Source organism: Nyctereutes procyonoides, unplaced genomic scaffold (assembly GCF_905146905.1).
Source record: "Nyctereutes procyonoides isolate TBG_1078 unplaced genomic scaffold, NYPRO_anot_genome, whole genome shotgun sequence".
Classification (NCBI taxonomy): Eukaryota; Metazoa; Chordata; class Mammalia; order Carnivora; family Canidae; genus Nyctereutes; species Nyctereutes procyonoides.
Genome location: NW_026575052.1, coordinates 4847148 through 4875073, shown reverse-complemented (window position 1 = coordinate 4875073; position 27926 = coordinate 4847148). Strand labels below are relative to the sequence as shown.

Here is a 27926-nt window from a genome sequence, read left to right as displayed (position 1 = left end):
AGGACGCGGAGACACGGAAGGTTGTCAATGGCTTAAGGCCACACGGTTAGTATGTGACAGAGCCAAGATACAAACCCAAATCTGCATCGCTCCAAAGCCCGCATCTGCTGTGCCCCCCACGTCACTGCCTCCAGGGAGGCTTCCTCCGCCCCAGCATCCTGCTCACCGGACTGCACGTTCCACGGGGACAGGGCCGACTTACCTCTCCGGGGACTCGAGCCCAGTGTCAAGCCAGCAGAGGTGCATGTAGTGCGGTGATCTGTTTGCAATATAAACCGGAGGTTTCTTTTCAGCCCGTAGAGGCCTTGATGGGGGGATGTCTCCCCGGTCCCCACCCCACTGAACCAAAGCCGGATAACGTGTGTGCATGTGCGTGTGTGCACGAGCATATGCACATGTCATGGTCTGAATGTTCATGCCCCCACCCCCCAAAGTCGTGTGTTGAAGTCCTGACCCCCCGCGGTGAGTGTTTGGAGGTGTGGCCTTCGGGACGTGATGAGTCGTGAGGGTGGAGGCCCAGGATGGGATCAGCGCCCCTGTAACACAGGGAGGAGACACCGGAGCTCCCCGTCTCCGTCCTAGAGGACAAAGCAGGACAGCAGACGTCTGCAGGCCAGGCACCTTGACCTGGGACTCCCCAGCACCCAGAACTGGGAGAAACGAACGTGTCAGCCGCCCAGCCTGCGGGATTGTTACAGCGTCCCCAGCTGACTGGCCCAGGCACCCAGCTTTGCGTTCCAGATTAACAGTCTTGTGTCCACAGCAAGACCCTCCCCTTGAGGGACACTCGGGCGGCTCAGCGGTTGAGCATCTGCCTTCAGCTCAGGGCGTGATTCTGAGGTCCCGGGATCAAGTCCCTCATCGGGCTCCCAGCATGGAGCCTGCTTCTTCCTCTGCCTGTGTCTCTGCCTCTCTGTGTGTGTCTTGCGTGAATAAATAAATAAAATCTTTAAAAAAAAATTAAAGACCACCCCCTTGAAAGCCTGGCTTCGCTGGAGAAGAAAACACTTTAAAGTCATATAAGCCACTTCTCCCAAATGCTCCCCCCGCAGCGTGTGCCATTCCCGGGGGGCCACAGGGATGCTCTCGGGCTGACCCAGGAGGCAGGCTGATGCACCAGGAACTAATGCTTGTGGCTGAAGCCTCGGCCGGGGACATCCCGATGGCAGCTGGGGGACAAATGGCCCAGCGTCCTCACCCCGCGGCCGGGTGATGTGGAAGCATGCTGTGTGCTGTCCCCAGAGCCCCCCATGGCAGGTCGCCTGCTCAGTGACGTGCCCTGTCCCGGCTCCCTTCCCCTCCCTGTCCCCCAAACACCCCCTCCTGCTGGTCCCTGGCCTCCCCTCCCTACTAGATGATTCCAGAATCAAAATCCTTGTCTCAGGACCTGCTTCTGGGGGAACACAGGCCAAGCTGCTTCCCTTCGCAAAGCGAGAACAGAGCTCCGTGTCCGAGCACAGAGATGCCCACAGGCCCCACGAGAAATCCCAGTTTATGTGGCAAGTGGGCAACAGGACAGACTGGAGGGGATGAGCCTAAGGTTGCACAGGACGGGGCCCCCGCCCCACCCCGGTGGCCCTCATGGTCCAGGACAAAGTCAGGGAGCCTGAGGGGGGCCAGAGCACCAAGGGACGAGTGCTGTGTCCCCACGCGCAGCCACTGGGGCGGGAGAGCCGGGCAGAGGGGGGTCTGGGCCTGTGGCTGCGAGAGGCCCAGCTGCTGAGAGTGCTGGGGATGCGGGTGCGGAAGGTGGCAGGGGGGCTGACGGCTGGGGTGCCCACGGGTGCCCGGGGTGGGGGCCGGCAACCCACCCTGGGCCTGAGATCCCCCATCCTCGGCTGCGCAGGATCCCGCACGCCTACCTCCTGACCACCGGCCCCGGCTTGGGCCAGCTTCCCGGGGGAGGCCAGAGCCCTTCTCCCTCTCAGGCAAGGGCAGGGCACCAGGGCCTCAACCCCCCAGGTCCCCGCTGCTCCTAAGGTTGCTTCTGTCCACGGCTGACCAGCCGGGACACAGGCGATGGCTCCCTCCTCCTTCCCACGCTTCCCACGCTCCCCACGCAGCTTCCAGATGTGGAGGGTTCCTGGTTTTCTGCCTCCCCTGGCTCCCTGGTCCTGCCTGGTGACCTCCCCACTTCCTAACCCCGGCCTCCCCTGTGCCCTGGCCTCCCCGCCTCCCCAACCTCCTGCCCCAGGAAAAGGCAACTCTGTCCTTCTAGTGGCTCAGGCCAGGCACCTGGGGTCCTTGACGCCCCCTCTCTCTCCCCTGCCCGCCCCCCTGCACACCCTACGGGCTCCGGGCTCCGGTGTCAGAACCCAGTGTGTCCCGTGGCCACCTTGCCCCAGGACATGTGACAGCGTCCTCGGTGGCCTCCGGCTCCAGGATCCTACCTGCCTCAACTTCGCAGCCCAAAGTGACTGTTGGAAACACAAAGGACGGACGGGTCGGCCTTCTGCTCCAAGCCCTCGGGGGGCCTCCCATGTCCCTGAGGGGACGGCAGTTCTTCCTCCACCCAACCTGGTAACTCGTGACCAGCCCCCCCCCTCCCGCCCCCACCACCAGCCTCGGCACCTGGCACGTGCTGTTCCCTTGGCCCAGAATGTTCTGCGGCCCGATGTCTGCTTCTCCTCAGGCCTTTGCTCAGATGTCACCTCCTCAGTGCGACCCCGACACATGCCTGATATTGGCACCCCCGCCCCGGCCTGTGCCCGCCCTCCTGTCCTCTCCAGAGCAGCCGCCCAGGCACGCGGTGGCTTCCCATCAGTGCTCGGCTCCCGTGGCCTAGACCGTCGTCCTCTCCGAGACACAGACATTAAGGTCTCGCCCGACACCGCCGGGCAGACCGGGAAGCCTGGTCAGGCGGGGCGAACTGGGGGCAGCGTTGGGCCCCGATGCTCCCCCAGGAGCCACTTAACTTCGAGCCTCTCTCCCACCTGCAGAACGAGCGAGCGGCAGCCCCTCGCCAGCGGAGTGAGGACGAGCAAGCGCCCCCAGCGCGGCTCCCCTGAAGCACCTAACACCGCCCCCCTCCCCGTCCTCTGCGAGGTCCCACAGCTGCTCCCTATGCCCCAGGCCGGCCCTCAAGTCGGGAGGGGGACCGGGGACGGATGGGTAATGTCACGGCAGCGCAAAGGCGGCCAGCTTCTCGGGGACGGGTCTCCGGGTCCCCGCCAGCGGAGCCATCCGTAGGTGTGGGTCCTACAGACCCGCAGAGTCCTCGGACGCCTGCTCCTGCACACCGGGGCCTCCTTAACTACAGTCTGTCCCTAGTGTGATGTGAGGGATCACCGTCGCACGGCCGCTTGTCCTCGGCGATTCACGGAGGCGTCATGGTCCCCGTCCTAGACGTGGGGAGACCGAGGCCTGGCGGTGAAGGGACGCGCGGGGAGGCCCCCCGTGGCAGGGCTTCCGTAGAGCTGGACTGGGATGCAGACCTGTGAGATCCTGGTCCCCAGGCTTGCCCAGGGCCCCCAGGGGCTGCTACTTCCCAGTCACTGTCCTGGGAAAAGTCTCAACCGGGCATCTGATTCAGGGGACGGAGCCCACTCGGCGGCCTTCCATCGCGAGCTCGGGCGCCGTGTGCTTCGGTTCCCCTCCTGCGAGCAGCGGGCAGGACAGTGCTGAGTCTCCCCTCGATGCTGAAAGGGGAACGGGGGTTCAGGGAAGGGCTCATCTGGAACAGAATGTCCGGTGTCCTCTGGGGTCGGAGTCCAGGTGGGGACACAGCTGTCCGCTCCCCCTCCTGGGCGGGGACCTGAGCTGCATCCCTTGCCAAAGGAAGTAAACCAACCTCTGCGCAGCCCACCTTGGCACAGGCTGTTCCCTCCTGGAGGCCCTGCCCCTTTGTTGGCAGCACCCCTGACGTCCCCCAAGCCCTCAGCCGCTGGCCTATACACCTGCCCTCCCCTTGCGCGGCACTTCCTGGGGGCGCAGGTGGCCCTGCCTTGCCCCCCTCCACGGCCCCGGGAGCCAGCGCGGTGCCTGAGGATAGAAGGAGCTCGGGGGCCGGGGCTGGGGGTGAAAGAGTGAATGAGCCAATGGCTCGTCCGCGGGCGAGATCCCACTGGGGGGCGGGTCCTGGCTGAAGGGGCCTCCCCCTCCACGGTGCCCCCCACCCCGAGCTCCCCAGAGCATCCGCGGAGGCCCATCGAGCTGCACAGCTGGGTCGCCTTGACAGGCCTGCCTCCCACCCCCGCTGATCTCTGCCTCCCCACCTCCCGCCACCTGGCGCCACAGTCAGTGTGAAAGGGAGGCCACACAGGTGGGCGGGTGGTGGGTGGACAGACACGGGACAGGTGCCAGCAAAGTGGTGGGTGGGAAGACGGAGAAAACACTTCCCTTTTGGGTGGTGGGTATTGGCTATGGTTGGTTTTTTCCCCCTGCGAGCAGCTCTAGAAATCTAAGGATGGAGACTCTGAGCCAGAAGAATGATGCCAGGGCCCCCAGCAGCCCCACCCCCCAGCCCACCCACAGCCTGGGCTCTGCTGCCACCATCTGGAGCTCACCCCCCACCTCGTCCCCTCCCCGCCTCGCCCTGCCGCCTGCAGCGACAGCCCCCGGGCCCCCATCCTCGGCGCAGTGAAGCCCTTCCTGTGTCTTCCCTCCAGGCTGGCAGGGACAGGTGACTCCGAGGGGCACCTGGGGGGCTTCAGTTCAGGCCATGACCCCAGAGTCCTGGGATCGAGTCCCACATGAGGCTCCCCGCAGGGAGCCTGCTTCTCCCTCTGCCTGTGTCTCTGCCTCTCTCTCTCATGAATTAAAAAAAAAAAAAAAAAAACCTAACCTATTCCAAAAAGAAGCTCCCCAGGGTCCCTTCCCAAGCACAAGAGAACTTTCTGGGATGACGGAAATAGATCTGTATTGTGCAGTACGGTCGGCACACACAGGCTGCTGTGGGGCTTTTCCAGACACACTAGAAATGTGGCTAGGGGACTTGGGAACTGAATTTGTGACTTTATTTCATGTGAATTAATTACAAAAGTAGAAACTGCAAGTGGCCAACGATCTGCGAGTGCCCCAGACAGCTCGTTGCGGGGCCTGTGCGGGGAGGCGGGCTCTCCCGGGGCCGCGGCTGCTGGTTCCGGGACAGCCCTATCTCGTGACAGCGGCTCTCTCTTCCCCGTCACCTCTCAGCAAACAGAAGTCAACCCAGGTACTCACGTTATTCTTGCCTTTTATTCCAGCATCTCCCAGAGCTCCAATATGTACAGACTTCATTTATACACATAATATACACCATATGTACGTATTTATACATATTCACACACCAGCCCGCACGCACGCTCTCAGACACTCACGCGCACACGCCCTTCCAGGAGAGGCGCGTGGCCGCCTCGGAGCCCCGCTCGGGTGGGCTTGCCAGGCAGTCGTGAGGTTTTGTGTTTGTGGGTTTTTTTGCTTTTAAAAAGAAGGCCATTTCCTCCAGAGGTATCCTCTCCCCAAACCCAAACTCCTCCCCCAAGCACTCTGCAAAAAAAAAAAAATATATATATATATATATATACATATATATATATTTTTTTTTTAAATAAAAAGGAAGAAGTTCTCCTCTGTGCTGCCAAGGTAGTTCCAGGAGACCCAGGCCCATCGTCGAGGTCCCTGGAAGGCCAGTCTCCCCAGCGCTCCAGGGGGCACCCCGGCCGGCGGGAGGGGCCCACAGCGGGGCCGAGAGCCGCGCACCCCTGCCACCAGGCCTGCGGCTGGGCGCCCGGGCGGGGGCTATAGCGTCAAGGGCACCTGCCAGATGAGGAGGGCGCTGTCCGTCTCCCCGCACGGGGCCGGCCTCCCGCTGCCCCCCGGGGCGCTGCCAAAGTTGCGGTAGCCCTGCCCCCCGGAGATGATGGCCACGGAGCAGATCTCCTTGCGGTGCGCGTCCCGGGTGCAGGGCCGGCTGCGCACCCACACGTCGGGGTCGTCGGCCATCTCGTAGATGGAGCCGTCCTCCTCACTGTGCTCCAGGGCCGAGCCGTCGGCGGGCGCCGGCTCCCGCACGGACAGCAGCGGGCCCGGGAGGTGCGCGGTGGAGCGCAGGCGGTACTGCAGGAGGATGCCCTTCTTGCGGGTCAGCTCTCGGCCCACGTGGCTGGCGGGCGCGGGCGCTGGCTCGTGGGCCTGCCCGTCCGGCTTGTCCTCCTCGGCCCGCGGCCCCTCGGCCTCCTCCTGGTCGCTCCGCAGGATGTCGGGGGCCAGGATGCTGGTGGCCACGGCCAGGAAGGCCACAGGCCCGCAGTGACCGTTGAGCGACACCATGCCTTTCCCTGCAAGAAAAGGGAGGGAGTCGGGGCCCAGAGGCCCAGAGCTTCAGGGGAGGCACCCACGCGTCTCTCTTGGAGAACCTTCTGGGTGGTGGCCATTGCTTTGGTGACTGCGATCTGTACTGGAACCTTCCCGGGAGGCCTTGGGTCTGGGGAGGGCTCTCCCACACTGCGGGACAGGGGTGACCTTGTAAAGCACGTGGGAGCCGGTCAGTGTGAGCGCCCGCAGCCCCCTCCCAGGCCAGCCACACGTGTCTGTGCCTTTGCTTGAGCCGTTGGCTCTGCCCAGAGAACCCCCCCACCCCCGAGGCCACACCCCATCCCCTGGAGCCCAGTCCCGGCTCCTCCAGGGCACGTCCTTGTCGCCTCCACGCACAGACTGCCAAGCACCCCTGCTCTGTGTCCCGCGGTCCTGAAGCACCTGCCACCTTGGACCTCAGCTCCTCCACCTGACTGTCAGCGTGGGGGGCAGGGTCTCTGCCCGATGCATCCCTACAGTAACCCAAGGACCATCGCTGGGGGGACCATCACGACCTTGGGATTTAGGAAGACGGCCTTCTCTAGCAGGGGCACCCATTCCGGCTGGGCTGGTCTACCCGCGGGGCTTCCGCCTCCCACCCCCCCAACCCCACCCTACCCCTCCTCCAGCAGCTGCAGGAGAAGACCCCTTCATCGTCACTCTCAGGGGAGAGGCAGAGGGGACCCCAGGGTTCTGGGGCCCCACCAACCCCACGCTTGCTCTCCTGGCCTCAGTGCTACCCATCCGGGCGGACCTCCCGCTACTCCACAGGAACACGTTTGCAAGCGGACTCCATCCCCAGGAGCCCTACATGACGTCGGTCTCCAGAGTCTGGACATTTTGAAGGCAGCAATGGGGGGGGGGGAACCCAGCCATGGGTCATGGGTCTCCACCAACCCTGAAGCCACTTGACCAACACCCACCTATTGTGCCCATCGGCCAGATTAGGAAACTGAGACTCAGAAAGCAGGTGGGAGACCTTGGGGCAGGATGACATAATGCCCTGTGCCACCTGTGATGGCAGAAGACACCGGAGAACGACCCTCCTGCCCTGTCCACCTGCAGCTGACTCATAGCGCCCCACCCCACCCCCACCCCACCCGCCATGGCCAGTTCCCGCGCCTCACCTGTGATCTTGGGGATGCCTTCCAGCCGAGGTACAGGCAGGAGGACGATGACGCCCTGGTCGGTGCCCACCCAGAGCAGACCCTGGCAGATCAGGAGGCTGGTGACGCACAGGTGCTTCTGGCCTGCAGAGAGGGAAGCCAGCATGAGCGGCACAGCCCCCGGGGGGACGGCATTGGGGTGTGGGGGCTTCAAGGTGAGGAAGGGGCAGGGGCCAGCTCCCCCCGGGAGACAAGTGGGAAGCTGCACGGGGCTGTGGTTAGGGCGTGGGTTTGGGAGGGTCCAGCCCCTGGGTCCCGAGCCTCAGTTTCCACCTGGATACAGTGGGGCTGCGTGAGGACGCGGGGGGAGCTCGGTGGACGGTGCGAGTTTGCGGGTGACGCAGATGTTGGGGCCCAGGGGACATGCAGGGCGGGGGCCGGCGTGGATCTGGACAGCAGGGGAGCCGGCGGTCGGCTGCAGGCCTCAGTGTCCAGCCAGGCCTGCCGTCCTGCCCGCGGGGGCCATCCCTGCTCCCGGCAGCCCCCGGCCGGCCAGCGAGGCGGTCCCCGCGCTCGGGGCTGCGTGTGGCTGCTGTCGGCCCAGATCAGTCCTCGCGTGGCTGCCCCTGGCGCTGTCTCTCCGCGTCGGTGACACCGGGGGTGGCGGGGAGGGTGCACCGCATAGGCCACACAGGCAGGGGTCCGAGCAGGGCTCCAGGACCCACACTGGGCTCGAACCCACGCTCCGGCACTTGGAGCCGCGCGACCCAGGCCTGTCCCTAAACCTCTCGTGCCATTTCCTCCCCTGCCAAAGGGGACGATGACAACATTCCACAGCCTCATCCTGAGGATGAAATGGGTTGACAAGTGGACGTGAATCGCGGAACCCGGAGCCTGGCCCACGGCACCCACAGGAAGGGGCTGTGGGCCATTATGACGGTCGCTGTGTGTCAAGGATCCGGCCACCGGGAGGGGGCGGGAGGCAGGCCCTGCGCACAGACCCCGTCCCTAAAGGGCCGGCTTGCTTCTCGCCGGAGTCCTTCTGCCTCACGGACAGGGGCTAGTTCTTCCCTGAGGGGAAATTCAAATTCACGCCACGTATCAGGGTGATGACAACACCCCGTGACGTGTGAAATGCTGCTTGGGGCGGTGGCGGTCAACCTGGGCGTGCACGGGCACCCCCGGCAGGGCTCACAGCATCTCTAGCCAGGACCCGGGTGACCTCAATGCACTGGTCCAGGGACCGGCCTGGGGAAACGCTGCTCCGGAGTTTCTAGAGCTCACGCCAACCTGCTCCTGCATGACGGAAGCGTGGCCGCCGCTGGGAGGGATGCAACATGCAGATGTCGTGTCCCATTTCCAGGGCGGGATACCCAGGTCCCCAGAGGTCACCCCGCTGCTGGGCGAGGCGGGGAGCCGAGCTCAGGCCTGCAGATGACAGTCCACGCTGCCACCGCCTCGGCTCTGGAGCAATCACAGCAGTTCCACACGGGCAGGGAAACGGGCTTCCTCGGAGCAGAACGGGTTTCTCCCCGGGTTAGCATGTTGGGGTCCGAGCAGCGCCGCCTCACACAGTGGCCCCTACCATCACGGGCACACGCGGCCGGCGCCCTGGGACGCTCGGGCACCTGCTGTGCACGGGCACGGTGGGGGCTGCACACACCAAGTTCTGCCCTTGGGGAGCAGACATTCTGGGACCTTCCGTGATGATGGAAATGCTACCTATCACGGCGCTCAGGTCTGTAGCCGTTCGCCACATGCGGCTGCAGAGCCCAGGATGGGGCGGGGGACACGGAGGCACTGAATGTGCCATTTCACTCAGTTTCCATTGAAATAGCGGCTCCCTTATTAGCGTGGCCAGGAGGGGGAAAGAGAAAGCAAAAACATGAACAAGGAAACTAAATACCAGGCAGAGGATTCAGATGCGGGAAGGTGCAGGGAGTGGGTGTGAGGATTCCCCAGCTTCCTGCCTCGCCCTTTCTGGAAGAATGGGGAAGCAGATGTGGGGATGCGAGCACCGGGGCCCAGGACAGGCAGCCACGCGAGCCCCAGGCTCAGGAAGGGGGTTCAGCATATACAAAGGGCCTGTGGCAGGAGGGGTGGGGGGCAGGATCAACTACAGCCAGCCCAGCACCAGATGAGGGCAACCTCAGGACAGAGGGGAGCAGGGGGGCCAGCATGAGGCCCAGACTGTTATTCGGAACAAGGTGAGAAGCTACTGGAAGGTCTGAGCAGAGGGTGGATGACCTAGATTGGAAGAGGGCTTTCGCCACAGTGAGGTAAACGACAGGGAGGGGAGAGAGCAGACCAGCAGGGCAGAGACCCAGGTGGCGAGATGTCATGCTGGCCTGCGGAGTGACAGCCCATCCGGGATCCTCTTGATGCACATCAACACACCCAGGAGACTAGAGCAGGTGGGGACAGAGGACAGGAACCCAGGACAGAGGAGAGTGGGTGGGGACAGAGGACAATAACCCAGCACAGAGGAAGTCCCTGAGGTCCCCCCCTCTGGTGGCTGTGCAGCCCCAGATGCACATGGACCCGTCAGCAGGATGGGGCTGGAAGAGCCAGACCGCATGATGCCAACCCTGAGGGTCCCACTTTGCTCGGATTCGGGGCAGGAATGAAACCCCAGGACGACAGGCTGGTCCATGTCTTGACCCCGAAGCCATTTCCCACGACGTCTGGGTTCATGGAGCGGGGACTCTCCCTACACCTGCATCGGTTCAGACGGTGCCACCCCAGGCCCGCAGGGTCCCCGGCCTCCCGAGCTCAGCAGTGCTGCGTGTGGCACCGGCTGCCATCCCCCCCACCACCACCCGGCCCCCGCCTGGCCCAGGTCAAGGTCTCTGTCCCCCACCTGCCTTCCCCGACATAAGCCTTGCCAGGGCTGCAGCTGGTCTGGGCCCAGATTCCCCGGCTCCCGAGCGCCTGTGCCCCGGGCCCCAGTGTGAGTTCAAGGACACATGAATGAAAACCCAAAAAGCAAAAAAGGACACGGGCGTGATGCCCATCCTCGGCGTGTGGCGTCACAAGTGTCCTCCTCGTCTCACCTATCAGGGAGTGTCACACACCTACCTCGCTCCATCTTCTGATCATTAGAATTTTCCGCGTGTATAGGACGCAGCGGCCGGGGGACACGGCCCTTAGCGCAGAGCGGACGATGGATACAGGAGGCCATTAGGGTGACACCGGTGAGCAGGAAAAGGACCCGGACCCGTGGCTTGGGATCGGCTCCATCGGACCCACCAACCCCCAGAAATAATTCAGCCCAGCGAGCGCACGGTGGCAAATTCTTCATCTCACTGCGTCACCTCCTTTTCCGGGGCCCCTGGGGCCTGAGTCAGGGAGAGACCATTCCCCGGCGGCCCCCACACCCTCCGGCCCCCACGGGACACCGAGCCGCAGCCGGCGAGAGGAGGGCGCCGGGAACCCCAAGCAGGTGCCAGAACTGAGAACCGACTTCATCCGCGGACCTCATTCTGGGGCCCCTCCTCCTCACCGACTGCCTCCAGGAAAAGAGCAAGATACTTCACAAACAGTCCGAAAGGGGAAAAAAAAAAAAACATTCTAATGGTGGATAAATATTTTATCACAGAGACTTAATGCAGCAGCGAGCAGCTCACCCAGGCCATCTATCTGGAGATATACAACTTTAAAAAGCTCAGGCGCTCGGAGAACATTTTATTAATGACCTGTCTAGTTAAGAGGAGGGGGGAGCTTAGGTTCAAAAATGCATTAATACCAGGCGGGTACATGCGTGGAATGCGTGGAAGAGGGGTCGGGGGAAGGAAGCGTGATAAATTTTTAACACGCCCTTAAAAAAATCCACACTTGGAAGAGGAACAAATTTATTACTAATTATGCAATTATTTCATTTGGTGGTGTGGGGGAAGAAAAATACTTCAAAGCCTTTTAAAAATATCTCTAATAAAGAACTGAAGGATCCCGCTCTGTTGTTCCCCGGCCAGGGCACGACGTGAGGTGGTCTGAGGCCGCCCCCCTCCCCCAAGGCAGCTCTCACCGCCTCCTCTCGGGTGTGGGGGGGCCTGGCCGGCCAGAGCTCCAGGCTCCAGGGTGTTGCTGACCAGGAACTGCGGGGCTTGGGGAAGGGGGCCCGGGGCAGGAAGTCCTGGGGAACCTTCGGGAGGCCCTGTACCCGGGAACCTCACCCCCCCCCAGATGTGCCAGGGCCCAGCCCAGGGAGGTGTGGCCAGCCAGAGGTGGCATCTGTCTGCCGGATGTAGCAGGTGCAGCCAGAAGGACGTGGCTGGGACACTGGGGCCGAGCAGCAGGACCCCCAGAGCACGTGTGGCCTGCAGGGCTGGCGCGGTGAGGGGCAGGGATCATCATGAGGACAGGGATGATGCCGGTGGGCGGTGCCACCGTGGCCTGGGCCTCCCTCGGCCAGGGACTGTGGGCCGCTGTCCGTGCACTGCCTTGGGTGAGACCCAACCTCCCTGGGAGGCGGGGACCCTGTCACGGGGCTGGAGGGGGGCAGAGCCAGGCCGACTCCAGCTCTTGCCTGCACCGCACAGCCAGATCCCGCTCAGATCTCAGCCCCTCCCTGTCCAGATGGGGAAACTGAGGCCGGGGACGCTGAACGAGAAGCCTGTGAGAGGCTATGATTAGGGTCCTGGCTCTGGCCTTGGGTCATTTCACCTACATCTCCGTTTACCTGGCTCTAACATCTTAGAAGGACAGCAAGTGTCCTTCCTTCCTTAAAGGAGACCTGAGGAGGACAAGTAAGCCAGCGGACGAGCAGGTGCGTCTTAAGCTGACACGGTAAAGCCACAGCTGTGCCGGAGAGGCCACGGCTGTCCCCTGCGGCTGGTCTGCCCGCCAGTCCCACCTCTGGCCCTGCAACAAGCTGACCCTTCTCTCCCCTCCCCTGCCCCTGCCCTGCAGAGGAGGCCCAGGAGATTTAAAAGCTCCACTTTTTTTGTTGTTCCACTAACTTGAAATAATATAGCTCTCAGCATAAATGTGGAAACATTTCTGTGATATAGAGAAATCCTTATCGTAGTTAAAATGCCTTTACCCTGTATCACGGCTAAATACTGTGGAATACAATAAAACTGGAAGGGGAGAGAGGGAGGGAGGGAGGGATGAGGGAAGGGAGGGAGGGAGGGACGGAGGGAGGAAGGGAAAAGAGAAGAGGAGGAGGAAAGCCCTGACCCAGGTCCCCGAGCCCACATGGCACAGGCCTGAAAGCGTGTTACGTAAGCATTTACTGTCCTCACACCCCCACACACACTCCAAGCCTGGCCCAGGCGTCTCCCCAGGCCTGCAGGCATCTATCTGGAGCCAGAACTGCCTGGTTTCACAGGGATCACAGACTCCAGGAGGCAGAGAGACCCACCCGAGCCCCACAGTGGCCGAGCCAGGACTCCGGGCACCTCTGAAACCACCTTTTCCCTGTTCCACACGGTGGGAGTCTCAGGTGACTCCTGGCCCGGCCTCTGGCCCACCACACGACGAGAGACGAGCTGAGTAAACCTCAGCTTCTGTGTGTGTACGACGGGGATGACCCCACTCTGTGGGCTACAGTGAAGCGAGGCCCCGTATATAAAACCCTCGGAACCCAGCTCCCTGCAGGGCCAGGGCAGGTGTGTGGCAGGCAGCAGTCACTCACTGTCACTACCGCCGCTGATCTTGGGGTTAGTAACCGGCCCACCATCACCACCAGTCCAGACTCAGGGATCACTATTTGACTGGCTGGGAGGAAGCAGGAGCCAGGGTGGTGTCTGGGTCCCCTAGTGGAGTTAGGGACCAGACTTCTGTGGTAAGACGGAGACCCCCATGGCCCCTGAGGTTCTGGCTAAGGTGCCTGCCCTCAGCCCAGCCCAGCGATCAGTCCCCCAGCTCAGCACACGGCCACTTCTGGCCTCTACATGGCCCATCTGCTGAGTCCCTGTACCAATTAGCTCCCCACCTGCCATGCCAGGCCTGTGTCCCCAGCCCCAGGGCCCCTCGGCTCTCCCAGCTGCCAAACCCAGCCCAGCTTGGACAGGATGGAGCCCCTACATCGTCCCAGACCAGTCGTCTGTCTGGTGGAAGCTGGGCCAAGCTCTAAAGCCAGCTGGGGGTAGGAGTGGGCTCCGAGCAGGTGTCGGCCCTGGCTCCCTCCAGCACAGCCACCAGAGTATGGGCAGCATCTTGGGCAGCAGATGGGAAGGAGGTTGCCTGCAGCTGATTCCACGGAGGTCTCGGGCAGATGCAGGGAGGAGCAAGCAGAGAGTTAGGTGAGCTCCGGTCTTACTCCTCTCCACTGAGTACCACCAACAGCCCAGCAGGAGGGAGTGGGGCCCCAAGGGGATGACGTCCTAGCCCTCTGCTCTCCCCCTGCCTCCACACCCCAACCAGCCAACCAAGCCAGTCGCCTTTCTTAGAAACACCTCTAAAGAAAGAGACCCCTGGTCAGCCTTCTCTCGTTCCCCGCACCTCACACTCTGTACATGATGTGAGGCAGAACCAGGTTTCTGGTTAGCCTGAGGAGTGGCTGGTGTGGACGGGCCTGGGTTCCCACCCAGCATGACTTTTTAGTAGCTGCCCAACTTGGGAGAGTCTGCTGAGCTTGGAGCCTCACTTTCTGCAAGAGGTGAGTGATGATGGCAAGAGAGGCTTGGGAATGACAGCCCTGAGTTCAAATCCAGCCCTGCTACCTCCCCATTTAGAGGCTCACTTTTCAAAGCTGGCCAAACACCACTATGAGGCTTAATGGTATGGACGGACCAGGACACACCCCTGCCAGGTGTGGAACGTGCTCCACGGAGGTCAGCTCCTCCCCAGCACAGGCCCGGGATGGCAGGGCACGATGGCCAGCAGCAGACTCACCTGGCAAGAGGAAGGTGGTCCTGGTGGCAATGTTGATCTCCTGTAGATGCTCCAGTGTCTCGGTGTGGAAGAGGCGGATGGAGGAGCCAGAGGAGAAAGCCATCCAGACACCACTGCCTGCCTTCACCATGTGTGTCACACTCACCGCCTCATCCTGGTGCGCCTCGAAGCTTTGCTGTGGCACAGAGAGAAGGGTGTTGATGCTGGGCTGGGCCTGCTGGCTGAGCCTCGGGGGGACCAAGCTCATCCAGCCTCTGCCTGAACCAGACTCAGGGCTAGAAGGGAACCTCAGGAGCCCAGCAGGGGCAGGCTGGTAAATGTTTAACAACTGGTGGGGAATCCTGGTTTGTCATGTCTGCCAATTCCCGGGGTGTAAATACTTGTAACACGGCCCATCGCAAGCTACCCACATGGCACTACTGAACAAGGAGCTAGGAAAGAGATAACGTACACACCCCGCTCTCAGGAGTTGACAGGCCAGGCTCTAGCATGCCCCTGTGACACAAGGGAAAGTCAGGGCCAAAAGTCAATGCAAGAGGAGATGACAGCTTATGTACATTATCTAGATTTACAAATGCAACAAACAGAAGGATCAGGAAAGGGAGGCGGGCAGTGTGAGTCAAACTCTAATCTTTTACAGCAGGAATGTCCAAAAATTGATAAACCAAGAAACATTTGGGAGTTGGATTCAGGATGGTGGAGCAACAAGATCTTGAACACACCTCCTCCCTCACACACAACAATCTACAACTGCTCTTGGACTAATTCCTTCTGAAAGGGACCTGAAAATTGAGTGAACTGAACCTCCACAACAAAAGATAAAAGGACAGCAATGAGACGAGATGAGAGGCAGAGACACAGACTCACCAGGGAACAGCCCTGCCATGGCACGTCACGATTTGGAGGCATACAAGGTACAGAACTTCCCTGAGGAATGTGGAATTCAAGCTCCACATCAGGCCCAACCCTTAGATCCTCCACAGGACTGATGAGCCCCTGAAATACCAGGTTTTGAAAATCAATGGGCATTATGTTCAGGAAAACCAGAAAACTGGAAGGAACAGAAAACTCATTCTTAAGGGGCTTACACCTGCTCATTTAACCTGGAAACTAGTTGAAAATACTAATTTGAAAAAAGCATATACCATTGATAATGAAGATCCATTTACTAACCATCTTAAAGGATTGCTAGAGGGGTAGAAAACAACAGGGGCACCCGCAAGGACCGAGACATTGGTAGGAGCATCTCCACCTCCCTTACTAACACTGGTGCTGGTGGGTACCATTTTGGGATTCTCTCTATGACCTGCTAGTGCCGTGGGTGTACTCCACTGAGAGTCTTGTCCACCAATGTACCCTGGCAGCCATGGACATGCCCCCAGCCAGGCCAGGAGTCAGCCCCACCCCCAAAGTGCTACAACCACAGCCCCACCACAACAGGAGGGCATGTACACGCACAAAGGAGATATCCCTTGAGAACGTGACTCTGGTAACTAAGGTGCACTTCTGGGCCCCATAGGTCATCCTCTACATAAGGCTACTCATGTAAGACTGGGAGTAGGCACTTGGGTGGCTCAGTGGTTGAACATCTATCTTAGGCTCAGGCTGTGATCCCAGGGTCCTGGGATCGAGTCCCATATTGGGCCTCTCTCTGTGTGTCTCTCATGAATAAATAAATAAAATCTTAAAAAAAAAAGACTGAGAGAGATTGACAACTTACCTAATACATCGAAACAGACACAGAGTAAGGCAAAATGAAGAGACAGAGGAATATGTTCAAAAAACAAAACAAAAACAAAAACAAACAAACAAACAAAAAAGACAAACCCTGAAAGAAAGAATTAAATGAAACAGAGATAAGCAATCTACCTGATAAAAAGTTCAAAGTGATGGTCATAAAGGTGCTCTCTAAATTCAGGAGAATTATGGAAGAACACAGTGAGAACTTCAACAAAAAGAAAGAAAATACCAAACAGAAGTTATACCACTGGGGGCATCCAGTGGCAGCCCAGATGAAGTCGAACAAATCAGTGAAAACAAAGCAATGAAAAACACCCACACAGAGCAGCAAAATGAAAAAAGAATGAAGAAAAGTGAACACATCCAAAGGGACCTTTGGAACAATATCGAGTGGAGTGACATTCACATTATAGGGATCCCAGAAGGAGGGGGAGAGAGAGAAAGGGCCAGAAAAGAAGAAATAATGAAACACAAAACATGTTGAAACATGTTGAAAACATGCCTAATCTGGAGAAGGAATCAGATACCCAGGTCCGAGAAACCTGGAGAGTTCTAAGAGAGATGATCTCAAAGAGATCTACACCAAGACATGTGGTAATTAAGATGATACAAGTTAAGAATAAAGAAAAAACCCTAAAAGCAGCAAGAGAAAAATGTGTTATGGATAAGGGAAATCCCACAGGGCTATCAGCAGATTCTCAGTAGAAACTTTCCAGGCCAAAAAGGAGTGGCATGACACACATTTAAAGTGCTGAAAGGAAAAATCTTCCAACTAAGGACTCTCTACCCAACAAGGTTATTATTCAGAACTGAAGGAGAGATTAAGAGCTTTCCAGATAAGCAAAAGCTAAAGGAGTTCATCCACCAAACAAGCCCTACAAGAAATGTCAAAGGGACCCCTTTATGGTTAAAAGAAATGGCACAAATTAATAATAAGAAAACATACAAAAGTAAAAACCTTACCAAAAAAGGTAAATGTATAGCAAAGATAGTGAGCCTATCACTTATAAAGCAACCATACAGATGAAATGATATAACTGGTAAAGTTAACTAAAATCACAATAATTAGTTAAGAGAAGCACAAAATTAAAAATGTAAAACGTGTCATCAAAAATGTAAAACAGGGGTGAGGAGTAAAAAGGACAAAGCTTGAGAATGTGTTTAAAATTACATTGATATCAACTTAAAACAGACTGCTGTTGTCATAGGAGATTTTATGTGGACCTCAAGGTAAACCACAAGGAAAAACTTATAATAAATGCACAAAAGAAAATGAGAAAGGAATCTAAACATAACAGGAGAAAGCCATCAAACCACAAGGGAAGAGAGCAAGAGAAGAAAGGAACAGACAGCAACTACAAAAACATCCTGAACACAATTAACAAAATGGTAATACGTATACATGTTATTGATAATTACTTTAAATGTAGGTGGACTAAATGCTCCAATCAAAAGCCACAGAGTGGCTGAATGGATACAGAGCAAGACCCACCTATAGGCTGCCTACAGAAGACTGACATCGAATTGAGGCAAGGACACACACAGGCTGAAAGTGAAAGGGATGGAAAAGATATTCTGTGCAAATAGAAATGAAAAGAAAGCTGGGGTATCGATACTCATACAAAATAGACTTGCAAAGACTGTAATAGAAGACAAACAGGAGCATGACACAATGATAAAGGGGTCGATCCAGAAGATATAACTTTCATTAATACATATGCATCCAACAGGGAGCCCCAAAATATATAAAACAAATCTTAACAGACCTGAAGGGGGAAATTGACAGCAATGCAATACTTGTAGGAGACTTTAATGCCCCACCGTCATCAATGGATAGATTATCCAGACAGTAACAATGAATAAGGAAACATCCGCCTTAAAGGACACATTAGACCAGATGGACTCAACAGATATTTACAGAACATTCCACCCAAAAGCAGCAGGAAACACATTCTTCTCAAGGGCACATGGAGCATTCTCCAGGATAGATCACATGTTGGGCACAAAAGAAGTCTCAATAAATTCAAGAAAACCGACATTTTATCAAGCATCTTTTCCAACCGCAATGGTATGAAACCACCAATTAATTACAAGAAGAAAATGAGAAAAATCACAAAAATAGGAAGGTTAAAAAACATGCTACTGGAAAACCAATGGGTTGAAAAAGAAAGCAAAGAAGAAACCCCCCAAAATACCTAGAGACAAATGAAAACAGAAACACAACACATCAAAAATCTTGGGGAGCAGTAGAGGCGGTTCTAAGTGATGCAGGCTGACCCCAAGAAACAAGAAAAATCTCAAATAAATTATATAACTTTATACCTAAAGGAATTAGAAAAAAGAAACAAACAAACCTCAAAATTAGTAGATAGAAGAAAATACTAAAGATTAGAGCAAAAATAAGTGAAATGGGAACCAAAAAAAAAAGACAATGTATAAGATCAATGTGACAAAGAGATGGTTCTTTGAAAAAATAAACTAGACTGACAAACCCTTGGCCAGACTAACCAAGAAAAGAGAGAGAGAGAGAGAGAGAGAGAGAGAGAGAGGACTCAAATAAATAAAATCAGAAACTTCCAAGACTGAACCATGAAGAAATAGAAAATCTGAGCAAAATGATTATTAGAGCAAAGAGATTTTTAACAGCAATCCGAAACCTGCCAGCAAACAAAAGGCCAGGACCAGGTAGCTTCACCTGTGAATTCTACTAACATTCAAAGAGGATTTGACACCTACCTTTCTCAAAGTCTTCCCAAAAATTGAAGGGAGGGGAAGCTTCCAAACATATTTTACAAAGCCAGCATTACCCCTGATACCAAAACCACCCCCGATACCAATTACAGGCCACTCAATACCCTGGATGAACATAGATGCAAAAGTTCTCAACAAGGTACCAGCAAACTGAACCCAACAATACATTAAAAGGGCCATACCCCATGACCTAGTGGGATCATTCCGGGGATACAAGGATGTTCAACATCTGCCAATCAATTAATGCATAAGAGCACATTGACAAAATGAAAGACAACAATCATATGATCATCTTAATAGATGCAGGGAAAGCATTTGACAAAATTCAATATCCATTTGTGATGTTGGAAAAACTCTCAAAACAAAGTGGGTATAAAGGGAATGTACCTCAACATAATAAAGGCTGTATATATGACAATCCTACAGATAACATCATCCTCAACAGTTAAAAGCTAAAAGCTTTTCCTGTAAGAACAGGAACATGACAAGGATGCCCACTCTCACCATTTTTATTCAACATAGTACTAGAAGGCCTAGTCACAACAATTAGGCAACAAAAGAAATAAAAGGCATCCAAATCAGAAAGGAAGAAGTAAAACAGTCACTATTTCCAGGGGACATGATATTATATACAGAAAACCTTAAAGAACATACCAAAAAAAAAAGCCAACAACCACCATAACAACCCACTACACCTAATAAATGAATTCAGCACACTTGCAAGATACAAAAATCAATATACAGACATTTGTGGCATTTCTGGGACCTAATAATGATTCATCAGAGAGAGGGAATAAGAAAACAATCCCATTTACAATTGTATCAGAAAGAATAAAATACTTAGGAATAAATTTAACCAAGGAAGTGAAAGACGTATACGCAGAATACTATAAGATATTGATTAAAGGAACTGAAGAAGACATGAATAAATGGAAAGATCTTCCAGGCTCATGGATTGTAAGAATATTGCAAAAATGTCCATCCTACCCAAAACAATCTACAGATTTAATGCAATTCCTATCAAAGTTCCAATGCACGCTTTGCAGGACTATAACCAATAATTCCAAAATGTGTATGGAACCACAAAAGATCCCAAATAGCCAAAGCAGTCTTGAGACAGAGAAACAATGCTGGAGGTATCACGCTCCCTGATTTCAGACTATACCACAAAGCTACAGTAATCAAGACAGTATGGCATTGGTACAAAAAGAGACATGCAGGTCAACAGAAGAGAACTGAGAGCCCAGAAATAAACCTGCCCATATTTGGACAATGAACCTCTGCCAAAGGAGCCCAGAACACACCACGGAGGAAAGACAATCTCTTCAATAAATGGTGCTGGGAAAACTAGACAGCCATATGCAAAAGAAAGAAACTGGACGCCCATTTTGCACCAGACACAAAGATGAACTCAAAATGGATTCAAGATTTGAATGTGAGACCTGAAACCATAAAATTCCCAGAAGAAAACAGAGGTGGTAAGCTCCCTGGCCGGGGTCTTAGTGATATCTTTGTGGATCCGACCCCAGGGGCAAGGGAAACAAAAGTAAAAATAAACAAGGTGAACTAACAAGCTTCTGCACAGCAGAGGAACCCATCATCAAAACAAAAAGGCAACCTGCTGAACGGGAGAGGGGGTGAGTGTCCGAAATATATAAAGAACTCACACAACTCAACAACAACCACAAAACCCCCAAACAACCCAATTTCAAAATGGGTAGAGAATCTGAATAAACGCGTGTCCAAAGACATCCGGATGACCAACCGACGCATGAGAAGATGCTCGACATCACCAGTTGTTGTCAGGGAAATGCAAATCAAAACAGCAGCAACCTATCGTCTCAACACCTATCAGAACGGCTATCATCAAGTGGTGCTGAAGACGCAGAGATAAGAGGACCTTCACGCACCGTTGGTGGGGATGCGCACTGGTGCAGCCGCTGTGGAAGCCAGTATGGAGGGTTGTGCAAAAAATTAAGAGCAGGACTACCTTATGACTCCGCTGTCCCACTTCTGGGTATTTATTCAAAGAACACAACTACAGTTGTGTTCGAACAGACGCGTGCACCCCTATGCTCACTGAAGTCCGTGTTTACAATCGCCAAGATACGGTAATAACCTCAGTGTCCGTCGGCAGATGGGTGGATAAAGAAGATATGGTGTGCTGATACCATGGGATGTTACTCAGCCACCAAAAGGATGACGCATGCCATCTGCGGCGACATGGATGGACCTAGGAGGCATTATGCTGAGTGAAATAAGTCAGAGAAAGGCAAATACTGCAGTATTTCACTCCTACGTGGAATCTAGAAAACCAAACCAAAAACAAATGATATAAAACAAAAACAAACTCATACACACACACACACAAAAAAAAAAAAAAAAAAAAAAAAAAAAACCTCACAGATGCGGAGAACAGACTGGCGGTTACCAGAGGGGAAGGGGGTTTGGGAGCGCGGGCGGAACAGGTGAGGGGTCAGCTGTACGGTGACAGATGTAACTAGACTTTGTGACATATACAGATGTCAAATTGTACAGCTGTGCGCCTGAAACTTACGGAACGAAACAATCATGGGATGTCAGGCACTTATTAGGTTGAAGGCCTCTCGCTTGGACTCTGGGCTTGATTTAAAAAAAAAAAAAAGGGCAAAGAAACAGCAGAGTAGACACATTGGAATCGGGGTGCGGGGGGGAAGGTCCTGGAGATTAGAAACAGAACAGGTGCGTTCTGTCCCGGGGAGCAGGGCTGGGGTGGGGAGAATCAGAAAGGGGTCAGGGTGGGGCCGTGGTCAGACGGAGGGGGAGGCGGGCAGGGGCCGGATCGCCCCAGGCCGCTGCCATCCATGGGGAAGGCTGGCGACAGTTAAGTGCCAGAGCGGCTAGGCTGGTGCGTGACACGGTCAGGTTTGCCTCTGAAGGACGTTGGCTTCGACGGCCAGCCGTGTGGCAGGGGCTGGGGCTGTGGGCCTTGTATGGGCTGAGCAAGTGAGGAGTGGCCCCCGGTCCCCTGGCTCAGATCCCCAAGGGGTTACCCAGGGAGATAAGGAAGCTGGCGGGTGGGGGTGGGGGTGGGGGTCTGCACAGGAGCCAAGCCAATGAGGGCGAGACTGTGACACGGCCAACAAAACTGCTCTTCCCAGCCAGTCCCTGTGGCTGAGCTCTGCATGTGGCCCAGGGTGGCCCAACAGGCTGCTGGGCTCAGGAGCCTCCAGGGCCCCAGATTAGGGGAAGGGGGGTAGAGCCCGAGCAACATGCTCTCCCCCCACTGCGTGCCAGGCTGCTCCTGGGAGGCAGGGCACCCCCCTCACTGGGGGGACCCCGAGAGCAGAGCCGCAGCTGCCTCTCAGACAGGAAGTTCACCAAGGGCAGAGGCATGTCGTCCCCATCAAAGTGGGGGCCCTCAGGGGCACGAGGGGGCCTCCTGTCAGGTGTGGCACACTCAGAGGACGGGAAGCCCCCTGCTCAGACAAGGGGCTGGCGGCGGGCAGTGGTCTCTGCTCGTCCTTCCTCGCCCCCTCCCCCCGCACCCCAGTGGAGGCCCAGATACTGGAGGCTCAGCCAGTGAGCCTCTGGGATTCAGAGGGAAGCCAAGCCCCTCGCAGCCTCAAGCTGGGCCCAGTCCATGCAGGACAACGGGACAGGCCCTCCAGCCCTCCGGCCCTTCCCCCCCACACACACCTCTGGCCGCACTGGCCTTCTGTTCTCCTTAGTCCTTCTGGAAACCCGGCCGAGGGGGTTCAGGGGTGCTTATCTTCCTGAACCAGCCTGCACTCAAGAACATTCCTGAAGCCCAGGCCCACCACACAGAACACCACGTCCAAACAGGCCAGCGGAGGCCCCACCAAGCACATTGCAGACGAGCCACTGAGGCTGGACCTGACGTCCCAGAGGGCCCGCCATCCACAGCAGACGGATGCACAGAGGGGGCGGCAGGCTGGAAGGGGGCACCCAACACGCCAGCTTGTCCCCAGGACAGCAGGCACGCATTTGCACAGGAATGCACGAACACACACCAGCCGGCGGGAAGGCGTGCGCATGCTCACCCCCGTGCAGCAGGACGGCCGCCCAGCTCCTGGGGAAGGGTGCAGAACGTGTCCTGCCTCCGAGACAGCCAGGCCGCGCTGGGACCAAGGGGCTTAGGGCTGTGCAAGGCCGCCCCGAGTCTGCAGCCGCTCGGCCCTGTGAGCTGCTGTCAGGACCCAATTACAAGAGAAGTCAGCGGTGGAAATCCGGGCTCATTTCTCCAGAGGCATAACAAGCCTGTCCCCGGGCCTGGGGGGCTTTACACCAGAGCCTGTGCAAACCTGCCAAGCCCAGTGGTACTGGGGCGGGGGAAAGGGCAGGATGCACGCCAGCAGCTCCAGCACCTCCCTCCTTGATGATCTCCCAGCTTCCTGGGCCCCCTCCCCGTGCTGGGAGCCTGTCCCTGGAGCCAGGTCCTCGGAGGCCGGGCCAGGGACACAGTGCAGAGGAGGTGGCATGTCGGCAGCATGGGTCCCAGTACCCCCGGTTGGGGGCGGGCGGCAGCGAGGCCCAGCCCTCACTGCCCACTGGGCTCAGTGCTGGCTTCCCATTTCTCACCTCCGGATCCCTGCTCTAGTCCCTGGCCACTCTTGGAGCCCAGGAGTGGGGGGCCTCCTTCCCTCCCAGACGGCTCTACCCACCTTGTCTCTGAAGGCGCCCCCTGCCCGGCTGCCACCAGCAAAGTCATGCCCCTCCTCTGCAGGGCCTTCCGCCGGCTGCTTACGCTGTCCTGGGAGCCGCCCCGTTAGGATGATATTCTAGACCAGTGGTCTGCAAAGAGTGGCCCTCACACTACACCCGCCTGCCACCTGTTCTGGTTAAGTTAGGAGTTATTGGAGCACGGCCATGCCCACGTAGAAAGAACCCATTCCGGTAGCTTGGGGACTCAGCATTCTGACTATGCACCCTGGGTCCTTAGGGACAAAAAGATCTGCAAAGAAGTCCTACTACTAAGTAGTAGGCTTGCTGTGGGTGGTGGGACGGGCGCAGCGATTCGGAAACCCTGCGGTGTGGCTGAAGCTCACTGATGTCACTCTCGGGAGCCAGGGTTCTCACAGCGAGAAGAGTCAAAGGTGGAGTGAGAGAAGGTGAGGGTGGAGGTCCAGGGCCTCGGATCTGAGTTGGAGCTGTCCGTGTGAACCTAAGTTGTGTTCCTGGCCCTGTGCACTCAAAGGGTCTGGAAGCAATGATGCCGGGGGCGGGGAGCACACAAGACACCATTCCCGAGAGGGAACCGGCTTGGGTCACCCCAGACAAATGGCCCCTCCGGGCAGGGCAAGAGGGCAAGTGGCAGAGGAGCCCAGAGCTTCCCCCGAGGCAGAAGAGCGAGGACGTGCCCAACAAATAATATGGAAGTAAGTGTCCAAGGGACCCAGGAGCCAAAACCAAGTGGCTCCTGTTGGCCAAATTTGAGGCAATTTGAGTATCAAGAGTAATGACGGCCCTGGATTATAGCCCACTGGATTTTTAAAAAGAGTCTATAAATGTGTAGAGGTGGTATTAGAAGCGGGGTGGGTTGGGGTAAGGGGAACTCCTCTTTAATTTATGAAAGTTTGGGGTGAAAGTTTGCTGAGGAACAGGATATACACCTGTTCTGCAAGGATCACCTGCCAGTGACCAAGTGATTACAAAGGGGAACCAGTGCCTTTGGGACGGGGACCCCTGAACCAAGAGATCCGGTGAGAAGTGTACAGCTTCCCCACAGAGAATCTAGCCACAGGCTCAAAGTCCGTCCAGGAAAACACTGACTAGCTCCTGGTTGTGAAGTTTTCAAGAGACTCTGGCTTGGATTTCTCAAAAAAGTCAGTATCATGGAGACAAAAAAATAAAATAATAAAATAAAATAAAATATAAAATAAAATAAATAAAATATAAAATAAAATAAAATAAATAAAATAAATAAAATAAAAATAAATAAAATAAAATAAAAAATAAAATAAATAAAATAAAAAATAAAATAAAATAAAATATAAAAAATAAAATAAAATAAAATACATAAAATAAAATACATAAAATAAAATAAATCAAATTAAAATAAATCAAATAAAATAAATCAAATAAATAAAATTAAAATGAATAAAATAAAATAAATAAAATAAAATAAAGGCAGAGAGATTATTCTATATTAAAAGGAGACTAACGAGGCATGAAAACCAAATGCAATGTTCAGTCCCAGCTGGATCCTGCGTGGGGTCAGGAGAGAAGCTATAAAAGTTATATTTCGGGGGGGGGGGGTGGTGACTGGGGAAAAGGCACCTGCAGACACAATTTGACGTTGAATTCCCAGGTATCATAATGCTGTGGAAGTTATGTATAGGACAGCCATGCCACCCTTCTCTATTTAGGGGCGAAGAATAAAAATGTCTGCAACCCACTTTTAAGTGGTACAGCCAAAAAAAGGAGTGTAAGTATAACATGGGGGGGGGGGAATGACAGCAGAATGCTGACAGTTGGTTAAAGAATATCTGTGTGTTGTACTAGTCTTTCAACTTTAAGGTAGTTTGAATTGTCTTTAAATAAACAGTTGAGAGGGAAACAAAATTATTTAAAAAAAAAAAAAAAAGCTGGCAGCCAGAGGAAAGGGCCTGGGTGTGACCCCAGCCCCCGGCTCATCTCTGGCCAGGTAAGTGGCTCTCCTCTCTCACCTGTCAGCGGGGCCAGGAGGAGAACCTGCCGTGTGGGGCTCCAGCTCCGTGTGGGGCCCTGGCTCCGCGGCAGGGCTGGCCACTGCCAGGGCTCTGTGCACGCCACCCGCAGTTAGGAGCTTCTCGGGAGCTGGGACCAGACCAGGCGTCCTACACGGGCCCACCACGGCCCGTGCCCCTCGCCCCGCTGCGGGCAGGTGCACAGAAGGCTTCAGGTGAGTGACACCGCTCCAAATACTGCTGACACAGCCCAGCCTCCATCGTACAATATTTATGTGTCTCCAGGTGACGCTTCTGTGCTCAGTTTCTATAAATTCCCAGGGTGAGCAGCTCAGCACTCAAAGTCATTAGAGCTGAGAGGATGCCAAGGAGCCGGGAATGAGCGCTGGGGCGTCTGGGGCTGGCTGGGGGCTGCCGAGGAAATGGCAGAAGGTTGGCCTGGCTGCGGCTTGCTGGGCACCTGCTGTGTGCCAGGCCCTCCCCACGCCACAGTATTTCATCCTTGCAGAGACCTTGACGAGAGAAGATGGTCCGAGCCTAGAAAGGGGGGGTACGAGCCCAGGTGGCCCCACGGGGCAGGGGCAGAGCTGGGCATGGGCCTGCCCCCTGGACTCCAAGCCCGGGACGCCCCCCGGGCACCTCCTGCCAAGCACCCCAGAAGGGTGTGAGCATGCAGGGCTCTCCTTCCCTCCCTGCTCGGGCACCGGGCCGGCGGCCTGCTCCAGAGCTCAGCCACAGGGCACATGCCAGCCCCTCAGCTGCCCCTGCCTCCGCATCATGCCCTGGCCGCCTGGGACGAGGGCACCAGCCTGCCATCCTCGTGGAGCGGGCACGACACCGAGGCCTGGGGAGAGCCATGGCGCGGGCTCACTCCGCCAGCCAGAGGACGGGCTGGGGACGGAGACGCAGCGGTCGCGCCCCGAGCGGCTTCCCTGGGCAGGTGGGCAGGCACAGCCTGTGGCGGGAAGGCAGTGGGCACGACAACTCCGCTCCCTTTCTTTATCTGTCTTACTCTTATCAACATTTCACAGCCGAGGAAACAAATAGAGAGGCTGAATGACACTCACAAAGTCACAGTGCAGGAAACGGGGAGGGGAACGTCAGGATTCCGCTCAGGGTGACCAGCCACCCCGGGGGAGGCGTCGCACCAGAGCCCGATGCCCTGTCCCGGGCAAGCGGGGACAAAAGGTCACCCTGGGGGGACTCCACAGCCCACACCCGGTCTCCGAGCCACAGACAGACACCGCGGTGTGGGCTCCCTCCTGTCCCCACGTGCCTGCCTTTGGGGTCTGACTTGGTCGCGGCCAAGGGATGACGGCCAGAAGCAGAGGGCTCGTTTTCCTGGCTCTCAGGACCTGACCCGGTGCTGGACTCTTCCAGCTTGGAGCCACCTGGGGAACCCAGGAGGGACGGACAGATGGATGGCCCCGCCAGCTCCAAGACCGACAGCCTGTCCCAAACTTTTAACAGTCTGTCTTGGAATTAACTGTGAAAAAATGTCCACCTTTGGTACATTTTTCTAGAAAGACAGTCAATCGCCTTTGCCGACACCTCAAAAGAGTCTGCAACCGCCCTTAGCGCCCCCCCAAAGTTAAAAATCCCCACACTAAACCTGCCTGTCCCGACGCACATAAGCCCTACCCCCCACCGTTCTGGACGCCCCTCGGCCACAGCAGCAGAGGTGAGCAGGCGGCCGAGGAGGCTGTGCCGCCCTCCTGCTGAGGGTGGGGACGCACCAGGAAGGGTCACGGCTCAGCTCCGGGCACAGATCTGCTCCCAAGTCTGCTGGGCAGGGGTCGCGGGAACCGCGGGGATAGGGAAACGATTCCAGGCTTGGCCCAGATCCCCAGAGCCCGACGGATGCTGTCAACAGGATTCAAGCAAGCTACAGTCAAGGACAAAACGATGTTAGTGTAATCCATCGATCCCCCCCTCACCTGCGTGCACACACGTGCGCACACGTGCTCACACACGTGCACACGCAAGCTGTCCTCACCTCTATGTGTTTGCTCACACTCCCGGGAGCCTCTTCCCACACACCCATCCTCACCGACTCCGCTCCAGGAAGCCTGGCTCCCGCCCCCCCACGCTGTCACTCCTCTCCTGGGCTCCCCGGCTCGATGGAAGGGGTGTCTGCCCCACAGCAGAGCACGGGCGCCGGGGTAAGGCCCCTGCATCCAGGACAGCTACTGCCCTGGCCACCGTCCCACCTCACTGCCCTCTCTTCCCAGGTGTCTGGGCGAGGTGACGGACACCCGGCCCTTTGCTTCTGGCCATCGGAGCCCAGGGCCCAAGGGAAGCCGTGTGAAGGCCATGGGTGACAGGCTTGGAGCAGCCAAGAGCCCTGGGAGGCTCGGAGCCCAGGCAGAGGAGAGGAGCTGGGGCAGCAGGGAGGGAGGGGGTGGCGGGGCCCAGGGAGAGGGAGAAGGAAAGGTGAAGACAGACAGGTGGTCCCAACACCTGTACCCGTACCCGTACCTGTACCCATACCTGTACCTGTACTGTAGGAAAACAGGCAGGGAGACACGGCCCCCTGCTGACAAAGCGCGGG

At 56.3% G+C, this 27926-nt stretch overlaps 1 protein-coding gene across 13 annotated transcripts in view; it reads right to left on the bottom strand.

Annotated features, from left to right (window-relative positions):
* Positions 1-5156: 5156 nt before the first annotated feature.
* Positions 5157-27926, bottom strand: part of ARHGEF10L (Rho guanine nucleotide exchange factor 10 like) — a 159783-nt gene continuing 137013 nt past the window's right edge. For all 13 annotated transcript variants that reach the window (XM_055332262.1, XM_055332268.1, XM_055332257.1 and 10 more), the window contains 3 exons: positions 14217-14391; positions 7401-7523; positions 5157-6257 (listed from right to left, as the gene is read on the bottom strand). In XM_055332262.1, coding sequence (XP_055188237.1) covers positions 5719-6257; positions 7401-7523; positions 14217-14391 — 837 coding nt within the window. In that variant the 3' untranslated portion in view covers positions 5157-5718. The remainder of the gene's footprint in view (positions 6258-7400; positions 7524-14216; positions 14392-27926) is intronic.